Source organism: Perognathus longimembris, chromosome 22 (genome assembly GCF_023159225.1).
Source record: "Perognathus longimembris pacificus isolate PPM17 chromosome 22, ASM2315922v1, whole genome shotgun sequence".
Taxonomy (NCBI): Eukaryota; Metazoa; Chordata; class Mammalia; order Rodentia; family Heteromyidae; genus Perognathus; species Perognathus longimembris.
The window spans coordinates 880,516-902,204 of NC_063182.1; the positions used below are offsets into that span (position 1 = coordinate 880,516).

At 63.6% G+C, this 21,689-nt stretch overlaps 1 protein-coding gene across 1 annotated transcript in view; it reads right to left on the bottom strand.

The window, feature by feature from the left end:
- The window catches only part of Ndst1 (N-deacetylase and N-sulfotransferase 1), a 38,677-nt gene extending 17,967 nt beyond the window's left edge, over positions 1 to 20,710 (bottom strand). The window contains 13 exon segments of the mRNA XM_048331616.1: positions 458 to 621; positions 1,461 to 1,564; positions 1,567 to 1,642; positions 2,632 to 2,760; positions 3,732 to 3,761; positions 3,763 to 3,918; positions 5,385 to 5,539; positions 7,215 to 7,302; positions 10,843 to 11,271; positions 11,273 to 11,338; positions 15,563 to 15,627; positions 15,630 to 16,439; positions 20,646 to 20,710. Coding sequence (XP_048187573.1) covers positions 458 to 621; positions 1,461 to 1,564; positions 1,567 to 1,642; positions 2,632 to 2,760; positions 3,732 to 3,761; positions 3,763 to 3,918; positions 5,385 to 5,539; positions 7,215 to 7,302; positions 10,843 to 11,271; positions 11,273 to 11,338; positions 15,563 to 15,627; positions 15,630 to 16,071 — 1,904 coding nt within the window. The 5' untranslated portion in view covers positions 16,072 to 16,439; positions 20,646 to 20,710.
- Positions 20,711 to 21,689: the final 979 nt, after the last annotated feature.

Here is a 21,689-nt window from a genome sequence, read left to right on the forward strand (position 1 = left end):
GACCTGGAACCCACCTGGCTGACCATTCTCTAACCAAGTATGTTACAGCAAGTTACTTGACTTCCTGAGCCTTGCGTTTCCTCCTTCCTTTCTTTGTTTTCCTTTTTGCTATTTTGAGACGAGGTGGCACAGGCTGGCCTCAAACTCTCCGTCCTCGGCCTGCGCCTCCCGAGAGCCGGCGCCACGCCCTGCCGGAGCTTCCCATCTGCGAAGCGGGAGCACCCACGGGCCTTACACGAACACGCGCGTGGCAAGTGCTCAGCCGCCCCCCAGGGCTTCCGCCCCCGCACCGCCGGCAGACATGACTGACGGATCACTCCGCTTTGCCTGGCACGGCGCACACCGGCAGGGCAGCTGATCGGGCTTCCTTTCCGCCTAGACCCAGAGACTCCCAGGAGGACCGGAAGGGAGCTACCAAGGCTGAGGCTCAGGACCAACAGGAGAGTGCCAGGCCCACCTCCACCCTTCTCCAGATGAGGCCCGGGGTTCTGTGGCCTGAGAGAGCAGGAGTGGGGGAGACCTGCCTGTTTTCTGGGGGCCGATGATGAGGAGCTTGGGGAAGCGGTCACATGTCTTCTCCTTGGACCAGATGTCTTTGTGGCGTTTGTCCTCACAGGGGTCCTAAAACAACAGTGGACAGGAGGTTAGGGGAGGCCCAGAAACCCACGACGAAACACACTCCCCCCTCCCCCCCCCCAACCCCCCCCCCCCCCGTCTGTGGCCCTGACGTCGTGCCCACGCGGGTCCTCGCCACACCCTGGCCTCCAGGCGCTGCGCTGTCACGTCTCCCCCGCCCCCAGGGCCTGGCTAAGTGCGCAGCTGTGCGGCTCGCACTCACAGAGACTCGCTGGCCGAGCAGGGGCGGTGAGCCCTTCCTCCGGAGCTCAGTGGGCCTCTCGGGAAGTGTGTAGTCCACACTGGAGGCTGTGGACACTGTCCCGTCGGCACCCGGCCGCCATGGCTCTCCAGAGCGAGCGGGGGCGGGGCGGGGGCCAACAACACCCCCTTCAAGAAACTGGCCCCCAGGGCAGATCTGGCCGGGGTGGTGTGGTCTGTGGACCTCTGGTCTCGACTGTGCAGCTGCCACCCAGTCCGGCTCCTGCTCCCGACTTTCACCAGCCGGAGGCGCAGAGGTCCCCGAGGACAGCTCCCGGCGGCTCCCGCAGGGAGGGCACGCGAGGCGGCAGGGCCGTCGCCCTCGACGCGTCAGCCACGCGAGATCGCCCGCGGTGCTGACCTTTCCAGAGCCGTGTATGAGCGCATGAAGCTCGGAGCAGGGAGGCAGGTGCGTGCATGTAGAGGCGTGTGCACACGTGAACGGGGTGCGCGGATGCACACAGGCACCAGAGTACCCACACGGGAGCAAACAGCCACTGGGGCTGCTACGCGAGTAGGTGAGGAATGAAAAAGGCCAAGCCCCGCCCCGTGCTGAAGCAAGGCCCGAGGCCACCCCGACCCACCTGCCAGAGCGGGTCCTTCTCCTCAGAGAAGATCTGGAAGTACTTCTGAGCCAGCTGCACTGGGGGCAGAGTCTGCAGCCGCAGGTTGGTCCAGGAGTTCAGGAGCGCACCAGGTGCTTGAAGGTGTACAGGCCCAGGCGGTCATTCCCGTAGTTGGACAGGTGTGTCATGAAGATGCTGATCTGCTCCAAAATGCGGGGCCAGTCAGCACTGAGCTGTGACCCCCTACACCGCGTACCGCGCCGGCCCTGCCGCAGGCCGCCCAAGGACCAGTGCAAAGCACACCGGGGCCACCCCCCCACCTCAGCGTGTGACCCTGGGCCGCGCAAAGCCAGGACAAACCCGAGTGCCACCCCCCAGCCTCAGTGTGCGACCCTGGGCCGCGCAAAGCCAGGACAAAGCCAGGTTCTGCCCCCCAACCTCAGCGTGTGACCCTGGGCCGTGCAAAGCCAGGACAAAGCCAGGTTCTGCCCCCCAACCTCAGCGTGTGACCCTGGGCCGTGCAAAGCCAGGACAAAGCCAGGTTTCTGCCCCCCAACCTCAGCGTGTGACCCTGGGCCACGCAAAGCCAGGACAAAGCCAGGTTCTGCCCCCCCCCCCCAAACCTCAAGTGGAAGGCTGGCCTGATTTGGGAGCTATTATTTTGGTTTATAAATTTGGAGGGGGTAATATATGGGGGAGAAGAGGAGAACAGAGCCCCCATTGAGCCACAGCTCCACGTCTGGTTTTTGGGTGGTTCATTGGAGATAAGAGTCACAAGGACTTTTCTGCCTGGGCTGGCTTTGAACCATGATCCTCAGATCTCAGCCTCCTGAGTAGCTAGTGGTACCCGGCGGATTACTTCCATTTCACAAATCAGGAGAGACTCAGGAGGCTTAAGTGACGGGGTGCGTACGTGTGTGTAGGTGCGTATCTTAGTGCACACAAAACATACATGCACAGGAACACATGGCGTGTGCACATATGAACAAAGACCAGAAAAAGAATATGCACAGAAATGCTAATAGTTCTGTAAGAAAGTTCCTGAGCATGAAATGCAGAAGAGAAAGTTCTGAGGTCTTCCAGCTCAGGCAACAGGGCAAGGACGGTGCTGGACGGGAGAGGAGAGCTCCCAGGCTCTCCCTCTGCGCCACCCAGGAGCCCCGCCCCCCAGCAGGCCACCGGGACTCACGGGGTTGAGGAGCACGGTGAGAAAGAGCTCGCCCCCGTTGATGATCTTGTCCAGCTCGCTGGAGCCGCCGGGGTACTCGTTGTAGAAGATGGTGTGTGTGAAGAGGCCGCAGGTCTGCCGAGGGAGGACCTGGGACAGGGCAGGAGAGGAGCTGTGAGCCACCAGGGAGGGCCGGGGGGTTCCTTTCCCAGGGCAAGCCTCCAGTGGCCGTGCTGCCTTCCCCCGGGGATCGTTGTTCCCCAACACTGCCATCAGGCCCCCGTGGCTTCGTACTCCGCTGATGTCTGCGCAGACAGCGCGAGGCTCGAGAGCGGGGAGCAGCTTTCTGAAACCTAGACGGCCTGCAGCGAAGCTTCTGCAACGCGGCGCTGCCAGCCGCCATCTGCGGGCCCGGTGGGCACAGCGCCGGTCCTGCTCCTGCCTGGGAACCAGGCTGCAAGAGCGGGGATGGGCCGTCTGGTCCCCACTTGGCGCTCAGCATTAGGGCGGGTTCCTCGTAGTGAGGAAGCGCGTGGACAGACGGACGGACGGGGCGGACGGGAGACATACACGCGAGCTTTGTGTTCCTACAGCGCCCATCCCCACGATGAAACATCCTGCTCATGTCTCCTGACTTCTGTCTCCTTCCTGGACCTTGCTCCCCCTGGGCAGCCCCAGTGGCGCCAGCTTCCGGCAAGTCCAGTACACAGCCACCTTGCCACCCTGCACCGGGACCCACCCCTCCTGAGGGCGGCAGGGCCCCCTGGCTGGTCACCGGCTTCCCCCCCTCCTGAGGGCGGCAGGGCCCCCTGGCTGGGTCACCGGCTTCCCCGCCCCCCACCTCCTGAGGGCCCCCTCCCTGGGTCACCGGCTCCTCATTTTGCGCCCTCTGCTCTACGTGAAGACACCTCTCTAAAAGTGGGAGTCAGCTCGCGCCCGCCCCGTCGGAGGCCCTCTCGCCTGTGCCCGGTGGCTGACGCCCAGTGACGGCCTCCGTCCCCGACAGGCCTCGTCCTGGACGGGCCTGCGGTGGCCCGAGTGGCAGCTCCGCGCAGCCCCGCTTCCCAGGACGCCCCGCCCCGCCCCGCCCCGCCCGGCCCAGCCCGCGCAGGGCCACTTGCCATGATGCCGTTGTGGATGAAGCCGCGGCGGGTAGCGGGCCGGCTTCAGGTGCGGGTACTCCTCCGTGCTGGTCACGCGGATGCCCCACACCTGCTTCCAGGCCTCGTACAGCTGCACGTGCACGGGGTACACGCCCGAGTGGTGCGGCGCCACCGCGTACCCCATGTCCGTGGGGATGCCGTGCTCCTGGGGGAGGACGGGCAGAGCAAGACGCACATGAAGACGGGGTCTCCCCGCAGGCCTCGTCCTCCCTTCACACAACGCCCAAGAACCACGGAGGCGGGAGCATGCGGGGGGAGGGGCCGGGGCGCGGCGGGGAGGGAGACGCGTCTGCGGTGTCACACGGATGCGCGGCAGAGCTGGGCCCCCCTCTCCCGACCGTCCCTGAAGGACAATCCAGCTCGGAAGACTCACCCCCCCCACACACAGAGCGGGACGGGGGGGGGGGGAGGGGGGAGGACGGGGAGCCTCCCTGCTCCTCCTGCCCCTAACTGCCTGGGAAATGAGCCCCAGCTGGTCTGCCAAGGGCCCGTCCTCTCCTCTCACTGAGCCCCCCTCCCGGCCTCCCCCAGTGCCCGTCCTCTCCTCTCACTGAGCCCCCCTCCCGGCCTCCCCCAGTGCCCGTCCTCTCACTGAGCCCCCCTCCCGGCCTCCCCCAGTGCCCGTCCTCTCCTCTCACTGAGCCCCCCTCCCGGCCTCCCCCAGTGCCTGTCCTCTCCTCTCACTGAGCCCCCTCCCGGCCTCCCCCAGTGCCCGTCCTCTCCTCTCACTGAGCCCCCCTCCCGGCCTCCCCCAGTGCCTGTCCTCTCCTCTCACTGAGCCCCCCTCCCGGCCTCCCCCCAGTGCCCGTCCTCTCACGGAGCCCCCCTCCCGGCCTCCCCCAGTGCCCGTCCTCTCCTCTCACGGAGCCCCCCTCCCGGCCTCCCCCAGTGCCCGTCCTCTCCTCTCACTGAGCCCCCCTCCCGGCCTCCCCCAGTGCACGTCCTCTCCTCTCACGGAGCCCCCCTCCCGGCCTCCCCCAGTGCCCGTCCTCTCCTCTCACTGAGCCCCCCTCCCGGCCTCCCCCAGTGCCCGTCCTCTCCTCTCACTGAGCCCCCCTCCCGGCCTCCCCAGCCTCCACTCAAGCTGGTGAGAGCTTAATCCCAGGACAGACACACGCCTGCGCTCAAGTGCTGTGTGACCTTCCGGAGACTCAGTTTCTTGTCAGTTACGTTTGGCGGTTCTCCTGAGGCTTTCCTTTGCACGTGCGTGTGTGTGTGTATGTGGGTGTGCGCGCGTGCGCATGCACGTGAGCAAAACACTGGGGCTTGAACGCAGGACCTGGGTGCTGCCCCTTAGTTTTTTGCTGAAGGCCAACGCTGTACTCCTTGAGCCAACCGCCACTGGGACTTTTTGGTGATTAGCTCAAGAAAACAGTCCCGTGGACTTTCTTGCTTAGGCTGGCTTCGAACACGGTTCCTCAGGTCTCAGTTTCTTGGCTAGGATTACAGGCCTGAGCAAGTGGCTTCTCCTGAGGCTGTCACGCTGTTTCAAAGGCAGCTGGCCCAGGCCCCGGAATGGAGATAAAACTCCATCCAACCGAACTGCAAAAGGCCCCCGCCCAGCCCGCCCCGGCGCCCTCCCGGCTCTGCCCGGCAGGGAATCTTACTCACGACAGCGAACTTCTTGTTCAGGGCCATCTGCTCCGCCAGCACCGACTGGTTGTGGAAAAGGTGGGGCTGCATGTGGCTCCACATGTGTGGGAACCACCAGAACTCCTTCACGTAGGACAGCAGCAGGTCGTCGCCCGCGTCCTCCGCGTCGGTACCTGCGGCACAGCCGGCGCCGTCAGCCCGGCCCGGGCCCCTGGGGGCGGGGCGGGGCTCCCGTCCACGGCGCGTCCCGCCGCACGGGTGTCCTCAGCAGAGACCTTGTCTTCTCTGGGCCTTTGGGGTTTCGAATCAATGGCCCCAATCCCAAGCACTGACTACTTCTCACGCACCTGTTCTGACCCTACTGCAATGGTCCAGAGGAGGTCCTCACGGGACGCTAAGGCCTCTGCCTCCACCTCTGGCAGGGTAAGAGTGTAAGAAATGCAGACAAAGCTGGGCGCTGGTGTCTCACACTTGTAATCCTAGCTACTGGGGAGGCTGACGTTTGAGATTCTCGGTTCAAAACCAGCCCAAGCAGGAAAGTCCATGAGACTCTTACCTCCAGTTAACTACCAGAAAACAACATGGAACTGTGGTTCAAACCACCAGAAAACTGGAAGAAGGGCTCAAAGTGGTAGAGTGCTAGCTTTGAGAAAAAGAATTTCAGAGACAGGACCTAGGCCACCTAGGCTCTGAGTTCAAGCCCCACAGGTGACAAAAAAAAAGAAAGAAAGAGAGAGAGGGGAGGGAGGGAGGGAGGGAGGGAGGGAGGGAGGGAGGGAGGGAGGGAGGGAGGGAGGGAGGGAGGGAGGGAGGAAGGAAGGAAGGAAGGAAGGAAGGAAGGAAGGAAGGAAGGAAGGAAGGAAGGAGACCAGGCATGCTCCTATTTGGCTTGGGCTACGCGTCACACTCTCTCCCTGCACCTCAACTGCTGACCAGGATGTTTCCACCTCCATTCCAGAGAGGCTGCTCCCTCCTGGTGAAGAGAGGACAGGGAGGGAAAGCCTCGGCAGACGGCCAATCCACGGCTGCTCCGTCCGCCCAGGCCCAGAAGGCAGCAGGAGAGGACTGACAGAGCCCCAGGGGAAAAGGCAGGTGCGAGCCGGCCTCCGCCTCTGAACTGACATCAGGACACTGGCCCTGCCAGGGCCTCGGTGGACAAACGACAGGGCCCTTCCACTTCCTTTGCCACACCCCTTCTCTACTGTGCTCAGAGCTCAGCTGGGTTCTTTTTTTTTTTTTTCCTGCCAGTCCTGGGGCTTGAACTCAGGGCCTGGGCACTGTCCCTGAGCTTCTTTTGTTCAAGGCTAGCACTCTGCCTTGAGCCACAGCGCCATTTCTGGCCTTTTCTCTTTATGTGGCACAGAGGAATGGAACCCAGGGCTTCGTGCAGGCTGGGCAAGCACTCTACCGCGAAGCCACGTTCCCAGCCCCCAGCTGCCTTCTTTTATATCCACAAATAATAACAGATCACAGTCTCAGGCATCAGCCTCTGAGTAGCTAGGATTACAGGCATGAGACACCAGCGCCCAGCTTTGTCTGCATTTCTTACACTCTTACCCTTCAGCCTGCCAGCGGTGGTTTGTAATAACACAGGTGAGACAAGAGGCTTTAGCATCCCTCTGGTGGGAAGACGAGAGAGAGAAGATGCCCCACAGAGGACGGCACAGCCTGAGAAGCCACAAGGGTGCCTGGGAACCACTGCAGCTGTTGTAGTGAGCCCAGGGGCCGGGGCCGGGGCCCGGGACCGCCCTTGTGGTCCCCGGCCTCGGGGGCCCAGCGTGGCCAGGCTCCGCGGGGGAGGGGGAGGAGGCCCTGGAAGGAGCTGGCAAGCAGAAGCAGGCCGCGTACCTGTGTGGAAGAATTTCCCTGAGTAGCCCAGGTTGAAGGTGAAGTTTGGGATGTGTGTGCGCAGTTCGTTCTGCGTGTCAAACAGGGCCTGCGAGACAGAGGAGAAGGGACGGGTGAGCGGAAGTCGCCTCCCACGAGGCCTGCTCCGGCAGGACCGCCACACAGCCGCAGACCTGGTGAGAGACGGAAGCGTGAGGCCCGTGTCGGAAGGACCATGAGGAATGTCGGGCAGGCGGCACGGTCGCGGGGACTCCAGGGTACAGGGGAGCCTCGAAATACCGATTCTATCACCAGACACCGTGGGTGTGCATGCACTACCACCCCGTGCCCACAGGCGTGCCCCAGGGGGCAGTGGTGGTGCGGGGAGGACACAGCTCTGTGCCCCGGTACGCTGGGCCTGGACTCGGTCCCCCAGGAGCCGGGAGAGAACCAGAGCAGGACCCAAGAGCGTCCTGCGGAGGAAGCAGGGCAGTCCACTCTGTCAGACGTTCAGATGGAAGGCTCAACTGTACTAAGTGTTCCTTCAGCAAGAGACCCTTGAGGACACGCATGTCAGGAGGAAACACAGTGCACAGTGCATGAAAGCAGATCGCAGCCACCGGCCTGTCCAGCTTGAGCGGCCTGGAGGGGGCGGGGCCAGGGAGATTGGAGGTGGCAGCCTGGAGGGGGGCGGGGCCAGGAGGATTGGAGGTGGCGGCCTGGGGGGGTTCAAGGAGGGTGGGAGGTGGCGGCCTGGAGGGGGGGTTCAGGGAGGGTGGGAGGTGGCGGCCTGGAGGGGGGGTTCAGGGAGGGTGGGAGGTGGCGGCCTGGAGGGGGGGGTTCAGGGAGGGTGGGAGGTGCGGCCTGGGGGGGTTCAAGGAGGGTGGGAGGGGACATCCTGGAGGGGGAGTTCAGGGAAGGTGGGAGGTGGCAGCCTGGAGGGGGGGTCAGGGTGGGTAGGAGGCAGCAGCCTGGGGAAGAGGGGGGTCAGGGAGGGTGGGAGGGGACATCCTGGAGGGGGGGTTCAGGGAGGGTGGGAGGTGGTGGCATGGAGGGGGGCGTTCAGGGAGGGTGGGAGGTGGCGGCCTGGGGAGGGGAGGGGTCAGGGAGGGCGGGAGGGGGCATCCTGGAGGGGGGGTTCAGGGAGGGTGGGAGGTGGCGGCCTGGAGGGGGGTTCAGGGAGGGTGGGAGGTGGCGGCCTGTAGGGGGAGTTCAGGGAGGGTGGGAGGTGGCGGCCTGGAGGGGGGGGTTCAGGGAAGGTGGGAGGTGGCAGCCTGGGGAGGGGAGGGGTCAGGGAGGGCGGGAGGGGGCAGCCTGGGGAGGGGAGGGGTCAGGGAGGGTGGGAGGGGGCGGCCTGGGGAGGGGAGGGGTCAGGGAGGGTGGGGAGGTGGCAGCCTGGAGGGGGGGTCAGGGTGGGTAGGAGGCAGCAGCCTGGGGAAGAGGGGGGTCAGGGAGGGTGGGAGGGGACATCCTGGAGGGGGGGTTCAGGGAGGGCGGGAGGGGGCAGCCTGGAGGGGGGGTCAGGGTGGGTAGGAGGCAGCAGCCTGGGGAAGAGGGGGGTCAGGGAGGGTGGGAGGGGACATCCTGGAGGGGGGGTTCAGGGAGGGCGGGAGGGGGCGGCCTGGGGAGGGGAGGGGTCAGGGAGGGCGGGCCGTGGATGAAGCCCAGGGCGGCAAGCGCAGTGCCCTGCCCAGCAGCGGCTCAGCCAGGGAGGGGAGCTGCCCAGGCTACCTAATCGGGGCCACATGGGACTGAGCCACACAGTGCCAGCTCCCCTACCCCAGCCGTCCTGGTCTTGTTCTCTCGGGTAGAGAGTTCCACCTGGCCAGGACGGGACCCCTGTTCCGGACCTCAGGACAACCCACCAGCGGACCTCAAGTGCACCAGGACCACAGCCCGGCGAGCCCACGCTGCTCAGGGGAGAGGGGCTTGGGGTTGGTGCTAATATGTCCCTAACACCTGCTAATCTCCTGTGAGGAGGACACCCGGTCAGCAGACAGCAGTGTCTCAGAATTTAATCCCCTGTTTTGTTTCGTTGGGTTTATTGTTACGGCTGCCCTCTGGCACCGCAACCCACACGGATACCCGCTTACAGTAGCGTGAACCACTTACACTTGCAAATAACTCTGTGAAACGCTGAACAGACGAAAACTGAATTTTAAGCACTGCTCGATGGCCTTACTCCGAAGCCTTCCCTTTCACATGGCTAGTTCACATGCGAGGAAATTCTTGGGTTTTGCTAAGTGTTTTTTACACATAGTTTTGTTGGTAAATGGTGGTTGTTGGTTTTTTTTTTTTTTTTGGGGGGGGGGGTCAGTCCTGGGCCTTGGACTCAGGGCCTGAGCACCGTCCCTGGCTCCTTCCCGCTCAAGGCTAGCACTCTGCCACCTGAGCCACAGCGCCCCCTCTGGCCGTTTTCCATATATGTGGTGCTGGGGAATCGAACCGAGAGCTTCATGTGTAGGAGGCAAGCACTCTTGCCACTAGGCCATATTCCCTTGGTAAATGTTTTAATTCGACACGTGCATTCCACTATCTGGATATGCCTTGGCCAAAATGCACTGCCTGTGTGATTCGAGCCACCTGTGGTGACCAGTCCCAGCTATGTGAGAGGCAGGAGGCCACTGCCCCAGCGGACCCCAGGCAGAAAGCGAGAGACCCTGGTGCAAAAAAGGCGGGGGTATAGCTCAAGAACTGACTGGCCAGTTGACTCGCTGAATCCAAACCAGCATCCCACAGGAGCCCTGGCTCTGGCTAGCCGGCTAGGGGTGGTTCTGGGCGGGAACTCGGGCCTCGCCTACCACGCAGGTGGTGCTGCCACTCGAGCTGCGCTCCAGGCTGGGAGCGCTATCTAATATCTACTCCAACTTTCTAGGCGTCAGCCAGGCACTGGTGGCTCACTCTGGCAATCCTCACCACTCAGGAGGCTGAGATCACGCTGCGAAGGGAGCCCCGGCAGGAAAGTCTGTGAAACAACTATCTCCAGTGAGTCACCACCCCGATACCGGACGCGGAGCTGAGCCTGAGGCGGCAGAATACCAGCCCCGAGAAAGTAGTGCAGGAGGAAGAGAGCAGACAAACAGCATGGCACAACTCCTGCTTTTATGTCTGGGTGGCTGGTCTCTTCCTATGTAAATATTAAACACCAGGACTCCACAGCCCAGACGCAAAATTCCTCTCGTTTTTTTCCTGCAAGGATTTTTAACAGCATTTGTTTCTAGTGAGACAATAACAATCGTGGGGTGGGGGTGGGGGCTTTTGCTTTTGTTTTGGCAGTGCTGGGCCTCGGCAGGCAGGTGCTTCGTCACTCGAGACACTGGTATTTGGGGGTGCGGGCTCGCGTGACGCCCAGCCCGTCGGGGCTGCAATCCCCCCGATGGGGCCGTGGCCGAGGTTCAGAGCGCATCTCCGCACCTCGCGGCTCTCCTGGCGGCTTGGGCACACCCGGTTGTTGGTCGAGGCGGAATCGTGTGGACGTTTTTGGGGTGTGTGTGTGTGTGTGTGTGTGTGTGTGTGTGTGTGTGTGTGTGTGTGACCAGGCTGGAAACCGCTGTCCCCACCTCCCAAGCAGTGAGCATCTCGGGCTCCCGTGACCGTGCCTGGCACCGGGGCCGTCCTGGTGACCCCGGGAGGCCCGCGGGGCCCTTACCTTCACGTCCTCCACCTTCATGCGCGTGCCCTCCTTGCCCACAAAGATGTCGTCGATGTCCACCAGGACGTAGCGGTCCAGCGGCAGCGACAGGCGCTTGCCGGTGAGGAAGGCCACGGCGTCCACGAAGACGAGCTTGTGCAGCCAGAAGTTGAGGTTGTTGCCGAAGAGCACGCGCTGGATGCCGTCGTGCAGGCCCAGGTCCTGGACCACGGTGGCGTGCAGCGCGGCGTGGGGCGCGGCGTCGGCGCCCAGGTGCGGGATGGACTCGGAGGAGCGCGTCTTGGCCAGCAGCACCGGCTCGTACGTGGAGTGGTTGGACTGGAAGACGGTCCAGTCCTCGCCGGGCAGCACGCCCTTCTCCACCTCGCTGGGCCGCGTCACGTACAGCAGCGGGGACTTGGGGTTGATGCTGCAGTCCTTCAGGCCCCAGGTTCGAGTGCAGGAAGAGGGGGAAGCCTTTGAGCTGGGCGCTCAGCAGGCTGTTCTCGTTGGCCTGCAGCCGGGGTGGGGCAGAAGGGAACCAGCTGTCACGTCCAGAATCTACGCAGGCGGGGCTGGCCGCGGCCGGCGCGCTCGGGCCCCTCCTGGCACACCCCCAAGCCAGCCCCGCGCGCCGCGGACCCTCCCTTGGTCACCCCCACACCACAGATGACGAGGGGGGCCGGGAGAGGCGGAGTCACACGCCGCAGAGTCTGGCAGTGGAGACTACCAGGCTTCCTGGCCCCGGGCATGCGTGTCCCCCCTCCAGCCTCAGTTTCCTCTCCAGGCGGTATGGCTGGTGGCAACGCGCACCTCGAGTCTGGTGGGGGGGGGGGGCAGGGCCTGTGGCCCGAGCGCGAGATCACTCAATCCTGACATCCACCTTTGTTACAGGACAGGAAACTGAGGCTGGGCGCGGGAGCCGCTCCGGGAACACAGGGGGCGCACTGTTGGGAGCCCAGCTCCGCGGTGAAGGGTTCTGCGTATGCCTTGACCGCATGGCCCTTCTCCAGGAAAAAACCTGAGGTGAGTGCCAACGTACAAGACCGAAGCAGGCCTCTGTGTGGCCTCTAGGGTCCCCGGCACCCTCACCGGCGTGGCTCCCCCCAGGGCCCGCGGGACCCACTCCACCCCACCCTCCCCTCCTAGCCCCTCCACGCCCTCCCTCCTCTCCAGCCGCCCGACTCGGAGCGTGGTACCCCTGGTCCTTGTTCCCATGCCAGCCCCGTTCTCCTTGTGTAGAAAATGTCTCAGCCCTCAGAGCCCAACGCGACGCCCTCTTCTCTGCAGAGAGGGGAGGGAGGGGCGGGCACGCACAGGTCTCCGTGTGTCCCGCCGTGACTTTGCCGGGGGACCACGTGGAAGCCTCAACCTCAGAGGTCCTCCCTGCAGCTGCTGCTGTCTGTCCCACCCGCCAACACCCCGAAGACCAGGGCGGCCCCCTTCCTCCTCTGGCTCCCTGAGCCGCAGCGGGAAGAACCAGGAGTAACAGACAGCTGCTTGTACCTGGCCCCTGATGGCTGGTCATTACCGTTTCATCTGCTCATTCCACAACCCTCCATGTGGAACGAGAGACAGCGAGGAAACAGACGGTGTTTACAGTACTCAGCGCAGTGTACACACAGAGAAAAACAGACGTGACCTCTGCCCTCGTGACCTTAGAGCTGAGCCAGGGGGAAATATCCACCGGAGCCGCAGGAATAAACACCCAAGTCCACGGTGTCCGTTGAGCCCAGAGGCTCGTGGCGGGGTGTGCAGGTGCCTGGTGGGTGGGCTGGCTCCGGAGGCCCCGGGGGGGGGGGGGTGGGAAGGGACACTGAGTAAACATCCCAAGAATGAGCGATCTGCTGAGACACAGGCAGGAGCCAAGTCCACAAACAGTAAGCGCCAAAGGCCTGGGGTAAGAAAAGGAAGAGAGGCCAGCAGAGCGACCGAGAGGGGACGATGAGGCAGGAGGCCAGCAGGTCCCGATGCACGGTGAAAGGGCGCAGTGGCAAGGCTGCCATTTGCATCTCAGAAGGATCTGCGCGATGCCAAGCCAGCGTGGACGGGGGGGGGGGGGGGGGGCATGGGCACAATGGGTTTAGAGAGCAAGGTAGGGTTGTGCTCGGTGTTCTATGGCAGGCTGCTGGGTAGTGAGTGGGGGCAGGGGCGAGGCTGAGCCGGGACAGAGCTGGGCCAGCTCAGAACCATGTCTTTTGCTAGTGTCCTCCACAGATGGTCTCGTTTTCTTACCCCTACAGAGGTTGTAGAAGGTCCGGCCTTGTGAACTGTAATTAGGAGGAAAACCGAATTCTCCGAAGGCCAGGCAGGTGTGCCTGCCAACTCCTTCCATCCGGAGCCAGCCTCGGTGTTTCTACCCTGGGCTGCCCCACCTCAGAGGTGCTCACCCCGGCTCCAGGCTCCTCCCGCCCCATTCTCGCCTGGCCTAGGGCGGGCTGCCACGTCAGGCCTGCAGACACACCAGACACAGGGGCTGAGCGGGCTGAAGGATCGCATTTCACTGTCCTGACCCCATGCTGACTGCCAAGGGAGAGAACAGCCGGGCTGCTGCCATCCAAGATGCCGGCCAGGGAAAGGGAAGGAGAGACTGGGCATCGCCACGGCCGCCCCACGGCAGGCCTCGGCGCCAAGAACCCACACAGGAGACACAGACTCTTCCAGAGAGGCCGCCCCGGCGGAGGACGCCAGCCCCAGCCAGGAATGGGAGGCAGAATCGTTAACTGGCTGGTGTCCTGGGAAACCCAGAGCCCCGCTCCGGGCCTCAGCTTCTCTTACAGCTTCCTGGGGTCAGATTAGAAGCATAAGCTTGGCTACCAAATCCTGGCTTACAAGCGACGTCACTCGCTCACTCTGGTAAAGCCGTTTCACTTTCTGAGCTGCCGGTCCTGACCTGGGAATAACGTACCTACTCCACAGGCAGTTACAGACACTTAACACTGTAACACATCAAAAGCAACACTGAGTGTTCCGTGAGGGATGTCAGGAGGCCTCTGCCCAGCCTCTGCCACAGCGTGTTCAGATCGAGGCAGCATTCGGCTTCCAATACGGAGCCCAAGGTCTGGAGTTTTAAGCAGCTGTCTTCACGATGGCTGGTGCCCGCCTTGCAGAGTGAGGCTGCGCCTTGACCACCAGGGGGCGCACGCTGGAACGGGAAAGCCCAGACCTCTGGCCGAAACCAAGGTGGGCAGGTCTGATTCCACCGGGTAGAAAGAGACCACAGAAAGACTCTGAGCAGGAAATCGGGGCTGACTCGAGTCCCTGCCCTGTTGTACCGACTGTGCCCAGTGCTCTCCACCCACTGCCTGGTCCCAGAGACTGTGGATGTCCATCAGATGCCCTGAGTCCCAGGCGCAAACGTCAACTGTGGGACAGACTCATCACACAGCGGGTAAGACAAAGGCCTCTCGGAACTGAATTACTCAGTTTCAGACCAGAGATAATACTTAGAAGAGGAGTGGATGTGATAGCATTTCTTCACCTCCCTCTGCCTCAGTTTCCTTCTCTCTTGAATGAGGATTCCACCTCCCTGCCTTGGAGGATGGTTTATTAGTATGGAGTGAGTTAATTTGCCTAACGCACGTAGGCAGTGCAAGGGACCGATGGCGCTCTCAATCAATGTCAGCGATTCACAAGACTTCCAGGCCTGGGGCTCTGAATCAACCTCAATGAAGTTCACGGCAGAAAAGGATACAGAAACCAGGAGAGACACACACACACATGTGCATGCACACACACGCACGCTCGCACCACGCGCACTCATGCTTCTGTGAAGCCATTCCCCAGAGCGTGCCCTGTCAAAGAGAGGAAGGCGGCAGGGGAGTGGCTCTCGCTAGGCCCTCTGCTGCGATCTGTGAGGGCCCTCGGCCCCTCGTCGTGGGCATGCTGCTCTGGCATGTGGAGGGGTCCTCCGTGGCCAGCCCCCACCGCCTAGGAAACACGGGGCAGTGGCACTTCTAAGCACCTCCGACACAGCAAGCAAGGGTCTGCCCCGGGGCTGTGGCTGGGCCTGTCGGTGAGAGCACCGTGAGCCTCCGCACGCACACCTCTTCGCCAGTCCCCGGCTCCGGTTTCTCTCACGTGGATCACCACCCGTCACTCCCTGCCATTTATCTACTCCGTGCCCATCCCCCGCCCCCTCCGGGCGGTGCTCCCAGGCCCACACCACAGGAACGGGGCACCATAAACAGTGCTCAATAAACACACGCGCGTGACAGGGCAAACGTCCCCAAGGCACCCCACCGGAGTCGGTCTGGGGCTCCCATCCCCTCACGTCACATGACCACAGCCTCCAGAGCCCACTCCTGCCTTTGCCTCCCAGGGGACGGCTTCTCCCGACCCCCTTTCAACGCGGACCCCGCCGTCCCGGGACTCGGGGCGGCTCCCCTGCCTGCGCTCTTCCAACGCAGACGGGCCGTGGTGTGGGAGGGAGGTACACAATGCGCACCCCGCTGCGGCCAGGCGACCCCACCAGGAAGCTCAGGTGAGTAACTGAACCCCCGCCTCTGGGAGGACTGCCGTGGCGGGTGTGAGGCCCGGGGGGGGCCTGCCCCCGTCTCACCCGGCGCGGCCCTGCTCCCCCACCTTCTCTGGGTCGTGTGTGCTCGGTGCTGCGCCCCGGGCGTGACAGGCAGCGCGGCCCCAACCCAGGCACGCACCCCCCTGAGCCCTCAGGACGGGCTGGGAGGGGGTGCTCGCGGGGGCCGGCGCGGGGGCCGCGGGGCCCCGTCCCGCGTACCTTGAAGAAGCCGACGATGCCCACGCCGTAGGCCACGCAGTACTTGTCCAGCAGCTCCCGGTTCAGGCGTCCAGGTTGACGTACTTGAGAATGTTCTAGACGATGAGCGCGAAGCGGCCGCGGCCCTTGTCGGTGAGCGTGGGCATGTCCCCCTTGCCGGGCGCCATCTCCGTGCGGTACCTGAAGCGGCTGGACTCCAGGATGGCCACCACCTCCTGGCCCAGCTGGGAGTAGAGGCTCTCCACGAACACCAGCACCAGGGGGTCCGTGCGGGACGGGGTGACGGCCTGGACGGGCCTGAGCGGCAGCAGGCGGCTGGGGGCCACGGCCGGGGGGTCCCCACAGTCAGACTCCGGGGCGTCCGCCGAGGGCTCGAGGCCCCGCTTCCAGCCATACAGGTAGTAGGCGGAGACGAAGACGCTGAACAGGCAGAAGATGAACAGCAGGAAGAAGACGGCCTGCGGGGACAGGTGTCGACACAGCCTCCGGAGGCACGCCACGGCCGGCATCCTGGTCCCCGAGGCCTCGGCCGCGGGAGGCCCAGCCTGCCCGGTCGCCCCAGGCCCCGCACCGGAGAGGCAAGATTCGCAGCGATGCGCGCGGGAAGAGCGGCCCTCAGCGGGCGGCGGCGGGGAGGGCGGGAGCCCCCGGCCCTTTCCCCCAGCCAGGGGCGCAGTCTGCAGGCTGGTCTTGCTCCTTCCTTCCTCTGCGCCCCGTTATGTCACCATGGCAAACCCCCACGTAGTCCTGCACACAGCAGAAGCGCCCCAGGGTGTCAGGGCCTCCCGGGGGTGCCGGACAGCAGGCCGGAGTTCGCCGGACAGGGTCGGGGGGGCCGCATGCCGCTCACGCAGTAGGGCACGCAGGGTGGCTACGGCTGTGGAGAGAACCAGAGAGTCAGAATGGGGGCACGGGGCCCCCCCACCCCAGACACCCAAGCCCTGGCCAGGGGAGCCCAGCTGGGGGCGGGGGGCAACCAAGCTTCCTAACGCCCGAGGCTCATTGCCCTGTGTGAGGTGGTGCCGACAATGAACAGAACTCGGGGCTGGAGAGTTACGTCCAAGCATGTACACAACCACCCAGAGCAGCCCCCACCACGCGGCTTCCGAACTCAGAGCTGCGACTTGCCATTACTACCAGCTCAAGACTAGGTCGAGAGACATCCACAAACAGGAAGGACACAGTTCTAAGACCCAGGAGGAAGAGGGGGAATTCTGAATCGGGACCAAACACCACATCCTCCCCTCCCTCTTCTGCTTTTCTTTCTCCTCCCTTCCTCGGTCCTTCCTTCCCCTCCCCTCTTCTGCTCTTTCCCCTCCTGCCAAGTTTCTCTCTCTGGACGACCCATCCACCCCATCCAACAGATGAAAAGACCGTGTCTCCAGCAGAAGCAGCCACGGCAGGGTCTAACGGCAGGGTCTAACGGCAGGGCTATGGAGCAGGCCCAAGTGAGGCCCCGCCCATCCTGTCTGCGCCTCGGGAGGGTCACCACCCTCCTCTGAGGCCGTGGTTAAGGGTAACCGAGTACGCGTGTCTGAGGGGCTCCGACAAGCACTCAGAAGCCGCAGCTATCACCGACGGCTCTGAGGGCAGCCATGCTTTGCTCCTCCTCGGGCACATGGATGCCAGTGCACGTGCAACCTGGGCACCGGTGACCCAAACCCCTGCCTGAGTACCCAGGCTGCCAAGGGACAGGTGAGGAGCCCCCGGCACGCCGGACCCAGTCCACTGAGCAGCCGCACGAGCTGCGGTGTCCACCCTCGGGAGGAACACCCTCTCGGGCTCCGCCACGACCAGAGGGGCCTGGAACAGCGCTGAGCGGCAGCCTTGAGTCAAAGGAGCTCAGGGACAGCACCCAGGCACAGAGGGGAGGCCCCGGGACGGGGGGGGGGGGGGGGGCAACAACAAGGGGCCTTGCCCCGAAGCGACCCGACCCCACACAGAGCCTTCCAGTCCCCCAAACGTGATCGAAGGCACAGTCATCTATGGGGAGCTTTCCCCAGCCCTAGCCCCAGCCGCCGCCCACAGGGCTGGCCTCGGGCCGGGCCTCGGCAGGAGCTGGGGAAGCTGGAGTCCCGGGGAGGGCGTGGCCCGGCGGAGATCTGGGAGAACGTTCCCATGCGCTCAGAGTGGGCACTGCAGGCCCAAGACCAGCAGTCGTGCTTTCAGGGATTTACGCGAGACCTGTGTAACGACTTCCCCACGGGAATACAAACTCCAGCCCTTCTTCTAACTCCAACAGTCAGGGATGGCCTCTAGACCGCTTCTTTAGCGGTCTTTAGACGCTGTAACGCAACGGTGGAATGCTAGACACACATCACAGTATAAAGAAGAACGCTTCACGCGCTGTTGACGTGGGAAGCAGTTACCAAGCAGTCTGTACGCACGGTCACAGAGGACTGATAAACATTTTCACGTGTAGGTTAGACACTAGTACTGTTTTGTAAAGCGTATTAGCAGTGATTGTGGCTGGGTGGTTTTTATTTTCTGCTTTGTTCTCTGTGCGGTGAGGTTTAAGAGCAGATGTCGGCCTACCCGCGCGGACGTGCTGTGTGGCAAGGAGCATACCTTCCCCCACTCCGCGCTTCCGTTAGGGGGCGGGGGCTCCCCCACCTAGGAGCGTTTACACTGCACTCTCACCAGGTGCCACCCCCCACCGGGAAGGCAGAGGCCTCTACCCAGCCAGGGGGAGCGTGGCAGCTGGGGAAGGGGCGCGGTGGCTCAAGTGGCAGAGCGCTAGCCTGCAGCAAAAGAAGCTGAGGGACAGCGCCCAGGCCCTGAGTTCAAGCCCCAGGACTGGCCAAAAAAAAAATGCGAAGAAATTCACCCCAGACCCCCCAAGTCGCCCCACGGGCCACAGAGGCGACACGGTTGAAGCCCCAGTCCTCTACCTCCACTGCCTCCGTTTCCTAGCGCGTAGAGCACGACAAGTTCATGTATTTCCCACGGTCACGCACATGAAGTCTGGGGGTGCACGAAGCACTGGCAGCTCCGCTGTGTGGGGGGCTGTGTGCAGCCGTGGCGTGCGCTCTCCTGCTTCTCAACATCCTCGACCCTGGCAGCAGGCAGCCCTGGGTCAGGACGGAGGGAGGGCACGAGCGGGGTGGTGGGGAGAAGGCCTGCGGTGCCCCCCGGGCCTCGGGGGGCCACGCTGCAACCTCCATCACGGGAGACTAAGGACACGGCGCTGGCAAAACACCAGACGCAGAGAGAGCGCAGCAGGAACCCAGTGCCGGGGGAAGAGCCGGGAGCTTTGTCAGCACGCGCTGACCACTGGGCTCGCTCCCTCACTGCACCCTCAAAGCCTCCTCTCTCCTCAGGAGCCCCATCTGCTCACCTCCCAGGAATCACAGCGAGCCCTCGCAGCTAGCTCCCTACAGGGAGCCCCCCTCAGCCCCTTCCCCAGGCCCCCAGCCCCCCCAGCAGTCTCCCGGGGCGCCCAGCCCCCCATCCCGGCCTTCACTGGTGACGCTCCCACGGCAGCAGTGCTTCCCCAAGCCTCCCGGGACGGTCCCACGTCCCGCGCCATGCTCTCGGAAGCCATGCTCTCGGAAGCCATCTCCAGCCACCCCGCCCGCGGCGCCCAGGCCCAGAGGGCGGGCGCAGCCTCTCTGGCTGAATGAACAGGGTTTCTAACTTAGAACTTGCTACCAAGTGTACCTACAGGTCAGAACTTCCAGTAGCCTCTCGTTAACAACAGGGCGTTCCAGCAGCCCCAGCCGTGAGCAGCGGGGTGCGGGGGGGGGGGGGAGGGGGAGGGGTCCACTGCATGTCCACCGCATGTCCACCGCAGGCTCAAGCCTGTACCCAACCCTTCCCCATTTCTACACTCCAGAAAACTTGCTCTGTGAGAAGACCTCCTTTTCTTAGGGGTCCTGGGAAGAATTGTGGGGAGCAGAGCACTTTGGGGTAGGGAATGATTTCCGCGAGCCGTGGCTTTAGTTACCGTGGTATTTCCCGAAAGTGCAGCGTTGCCATGGTGTCTCCATGACAACCGGAGCATCTCATTCATTATCTCTACCACCTTGGCAGGCAGGCCTGGGACTGCGAGAAGACAGTGGGGGCCTGGCGAGGACTGGCGGCTTCAGCGGCCGAGTTCCCTCAGGTTTCCCCACCCAAGGGTCTTTTGCAGCTCTGCTCTCCAACAGTCCCTTTCTTGAGGTCTGGGTTCCAATTTCAGATCTGTCACTGGCTAGCTGTTTGTCTTGGGCAAAGGACACCTCTCTGAGCTTCATTTTCCTCAACTGTAGATGTGGATAACAATTGTTTGGAGGACAAAGTGGGAGAAGGTATGAAAAGTGGTCAACACAGTGCCAGCCTCAAAGAAAACGCCAAGGTGTGTACCAAAATGCGGATCACTGTGATTGTGTTGGTATTTGACTGCAGAAGTCGCTAGGATTCTCCATGGAGGCACGAAAGCCTCACCCCAAAGTCAGGAATAAAGATTTCGTGGTTTCCACGCAGTCACACCAAGTTAAGTTACTTCACCTGGGGGCCTTTGCTTATCTATACACCGGGAATAACAGCTACTCTTAAATTCCTGTCCCGAGTTCTCCAGAGGGCCTGGCTCTGGGAAACGTGGGAGCTTCCACCACAAATCGTGCCACCGGACGGGGGGGAGAGCAGGATAAAGCAGGCGAGGATTACTTCCTGAGGGCCTCTGGGAGCCAGTGCTGGGGAGAGCCTGTCCACACACGGGCTGGGAATCCTAGCCCTGCCCTGCGGACCCACGGGCTGCGTGAGGCAGAGCCCGGAGGCAACACCACCAGCAGGTTCTGGGAACAGGGCGAGGCTTCCCCATCCTCCCCCCCCCCCCCCCAGGCCAGCCGGGGGCTGCAGGGCAGGGCCACGGCCAAGAGGAAGGCCTCAGGACGGCTGAAGACAGCCTGTGGGCTTTGAACCTTGCTTCATCGTTTACAAGCACTGTGACCTTTGCACAAATCCCTTAACTTCTCGGAGGGGGGGGGGGGAAGATGGGGCTTCTGGTTTTAAATTTTTTCCCCACACTGTTTATCTCAAGGGGAAGCCTCTAAGACTTTGCTATATACTCAGTTTGGTACAAGATAATAAATAAAATGATTACCTGCTTAACAGATTTGAAAACTGAGGCTCCGGAAGGAACTAGCCCAAGGCCATATACTGAATAATAGTGGATCTGTAAAGAAAAAGAACAGGCCGTCAGGAGCGAGCCAGAGAGGAGGGTGAGAGAATGAGCCCTGGGAAGGAGTGACAGGTTCCCATCTCGGGAGTGTGGACGAGCAGCCGACCTGCTGCCCCCGTTCTCCCGCCACTCAGACCTTCCACCTTCCACGAAGGTTTCAAAGGCGCTGGGGCATCGAGGTTTCGGTCCTGGAGCCATGCTGACAAGGGACCTTGAGGGAAAGAGCACTTCATTCCGCCTGGGCCTTCCCGACAGCGCCGGGCACCCACGGCAACGCGCCCGGGTCCCAGGCGCACGGATGCACAGGCCAGATACGCTGGGGGCTGGCGCCGCGGCGCTCAGGCCACGCGGATCCCGGGAGCGGAGGCCGGTGCGGGAGGAGCCCGCAGGCAGCTCGGGGGCGAGCGCGTGCGGGGAGCCGGCTCAGGCGGGGGGCGAGCGTGTGCACGGAGCCGGCTGGGGGGGGGGGGCGAGCGTGTGCACGGTGCGGGCTCAGGCGGGGGGGCGAGCGTGTGCACGGTGCGGGCTCAGGCGGGGGCGAGCGCGTGCGGGGAGCCGGCTCAGGCGGGGGGCGAGCGTGTGCACGGTGCGGGCTCAGGCGGGGGGCGAGCGTGTGCACGGTGCGGGCTCAGGCGGGGGCGAGCGCGTGCGGGGAGCCGGCTCAGGCGGGGGGCGAGCGTGTGCACGGTGCGGGCTCAGGCGGGGGGCGAGCGTGTGCGGGGAGCCGGCTCAGGCGGGGGCGAGCGTGCGGGGGTACCGTGTGTGCACGGTGCGGGCTCAGGCGGGGGGCGAGCGCGTGCGGGGGTACCGTGTGTGCACGGTGCGGGCTCAGGCGGGGGGCGAGCGCGTGCGGGGTACCGTGTGTGCACGGTGCGGGCTCAGGCGGGGACCCAGGAGGACAGGGTGGTGGCAGCGGCAGGCCCAGGCACCCAGAGCCTCGCCCCACAGCTGGCCCACTGCCTCCCG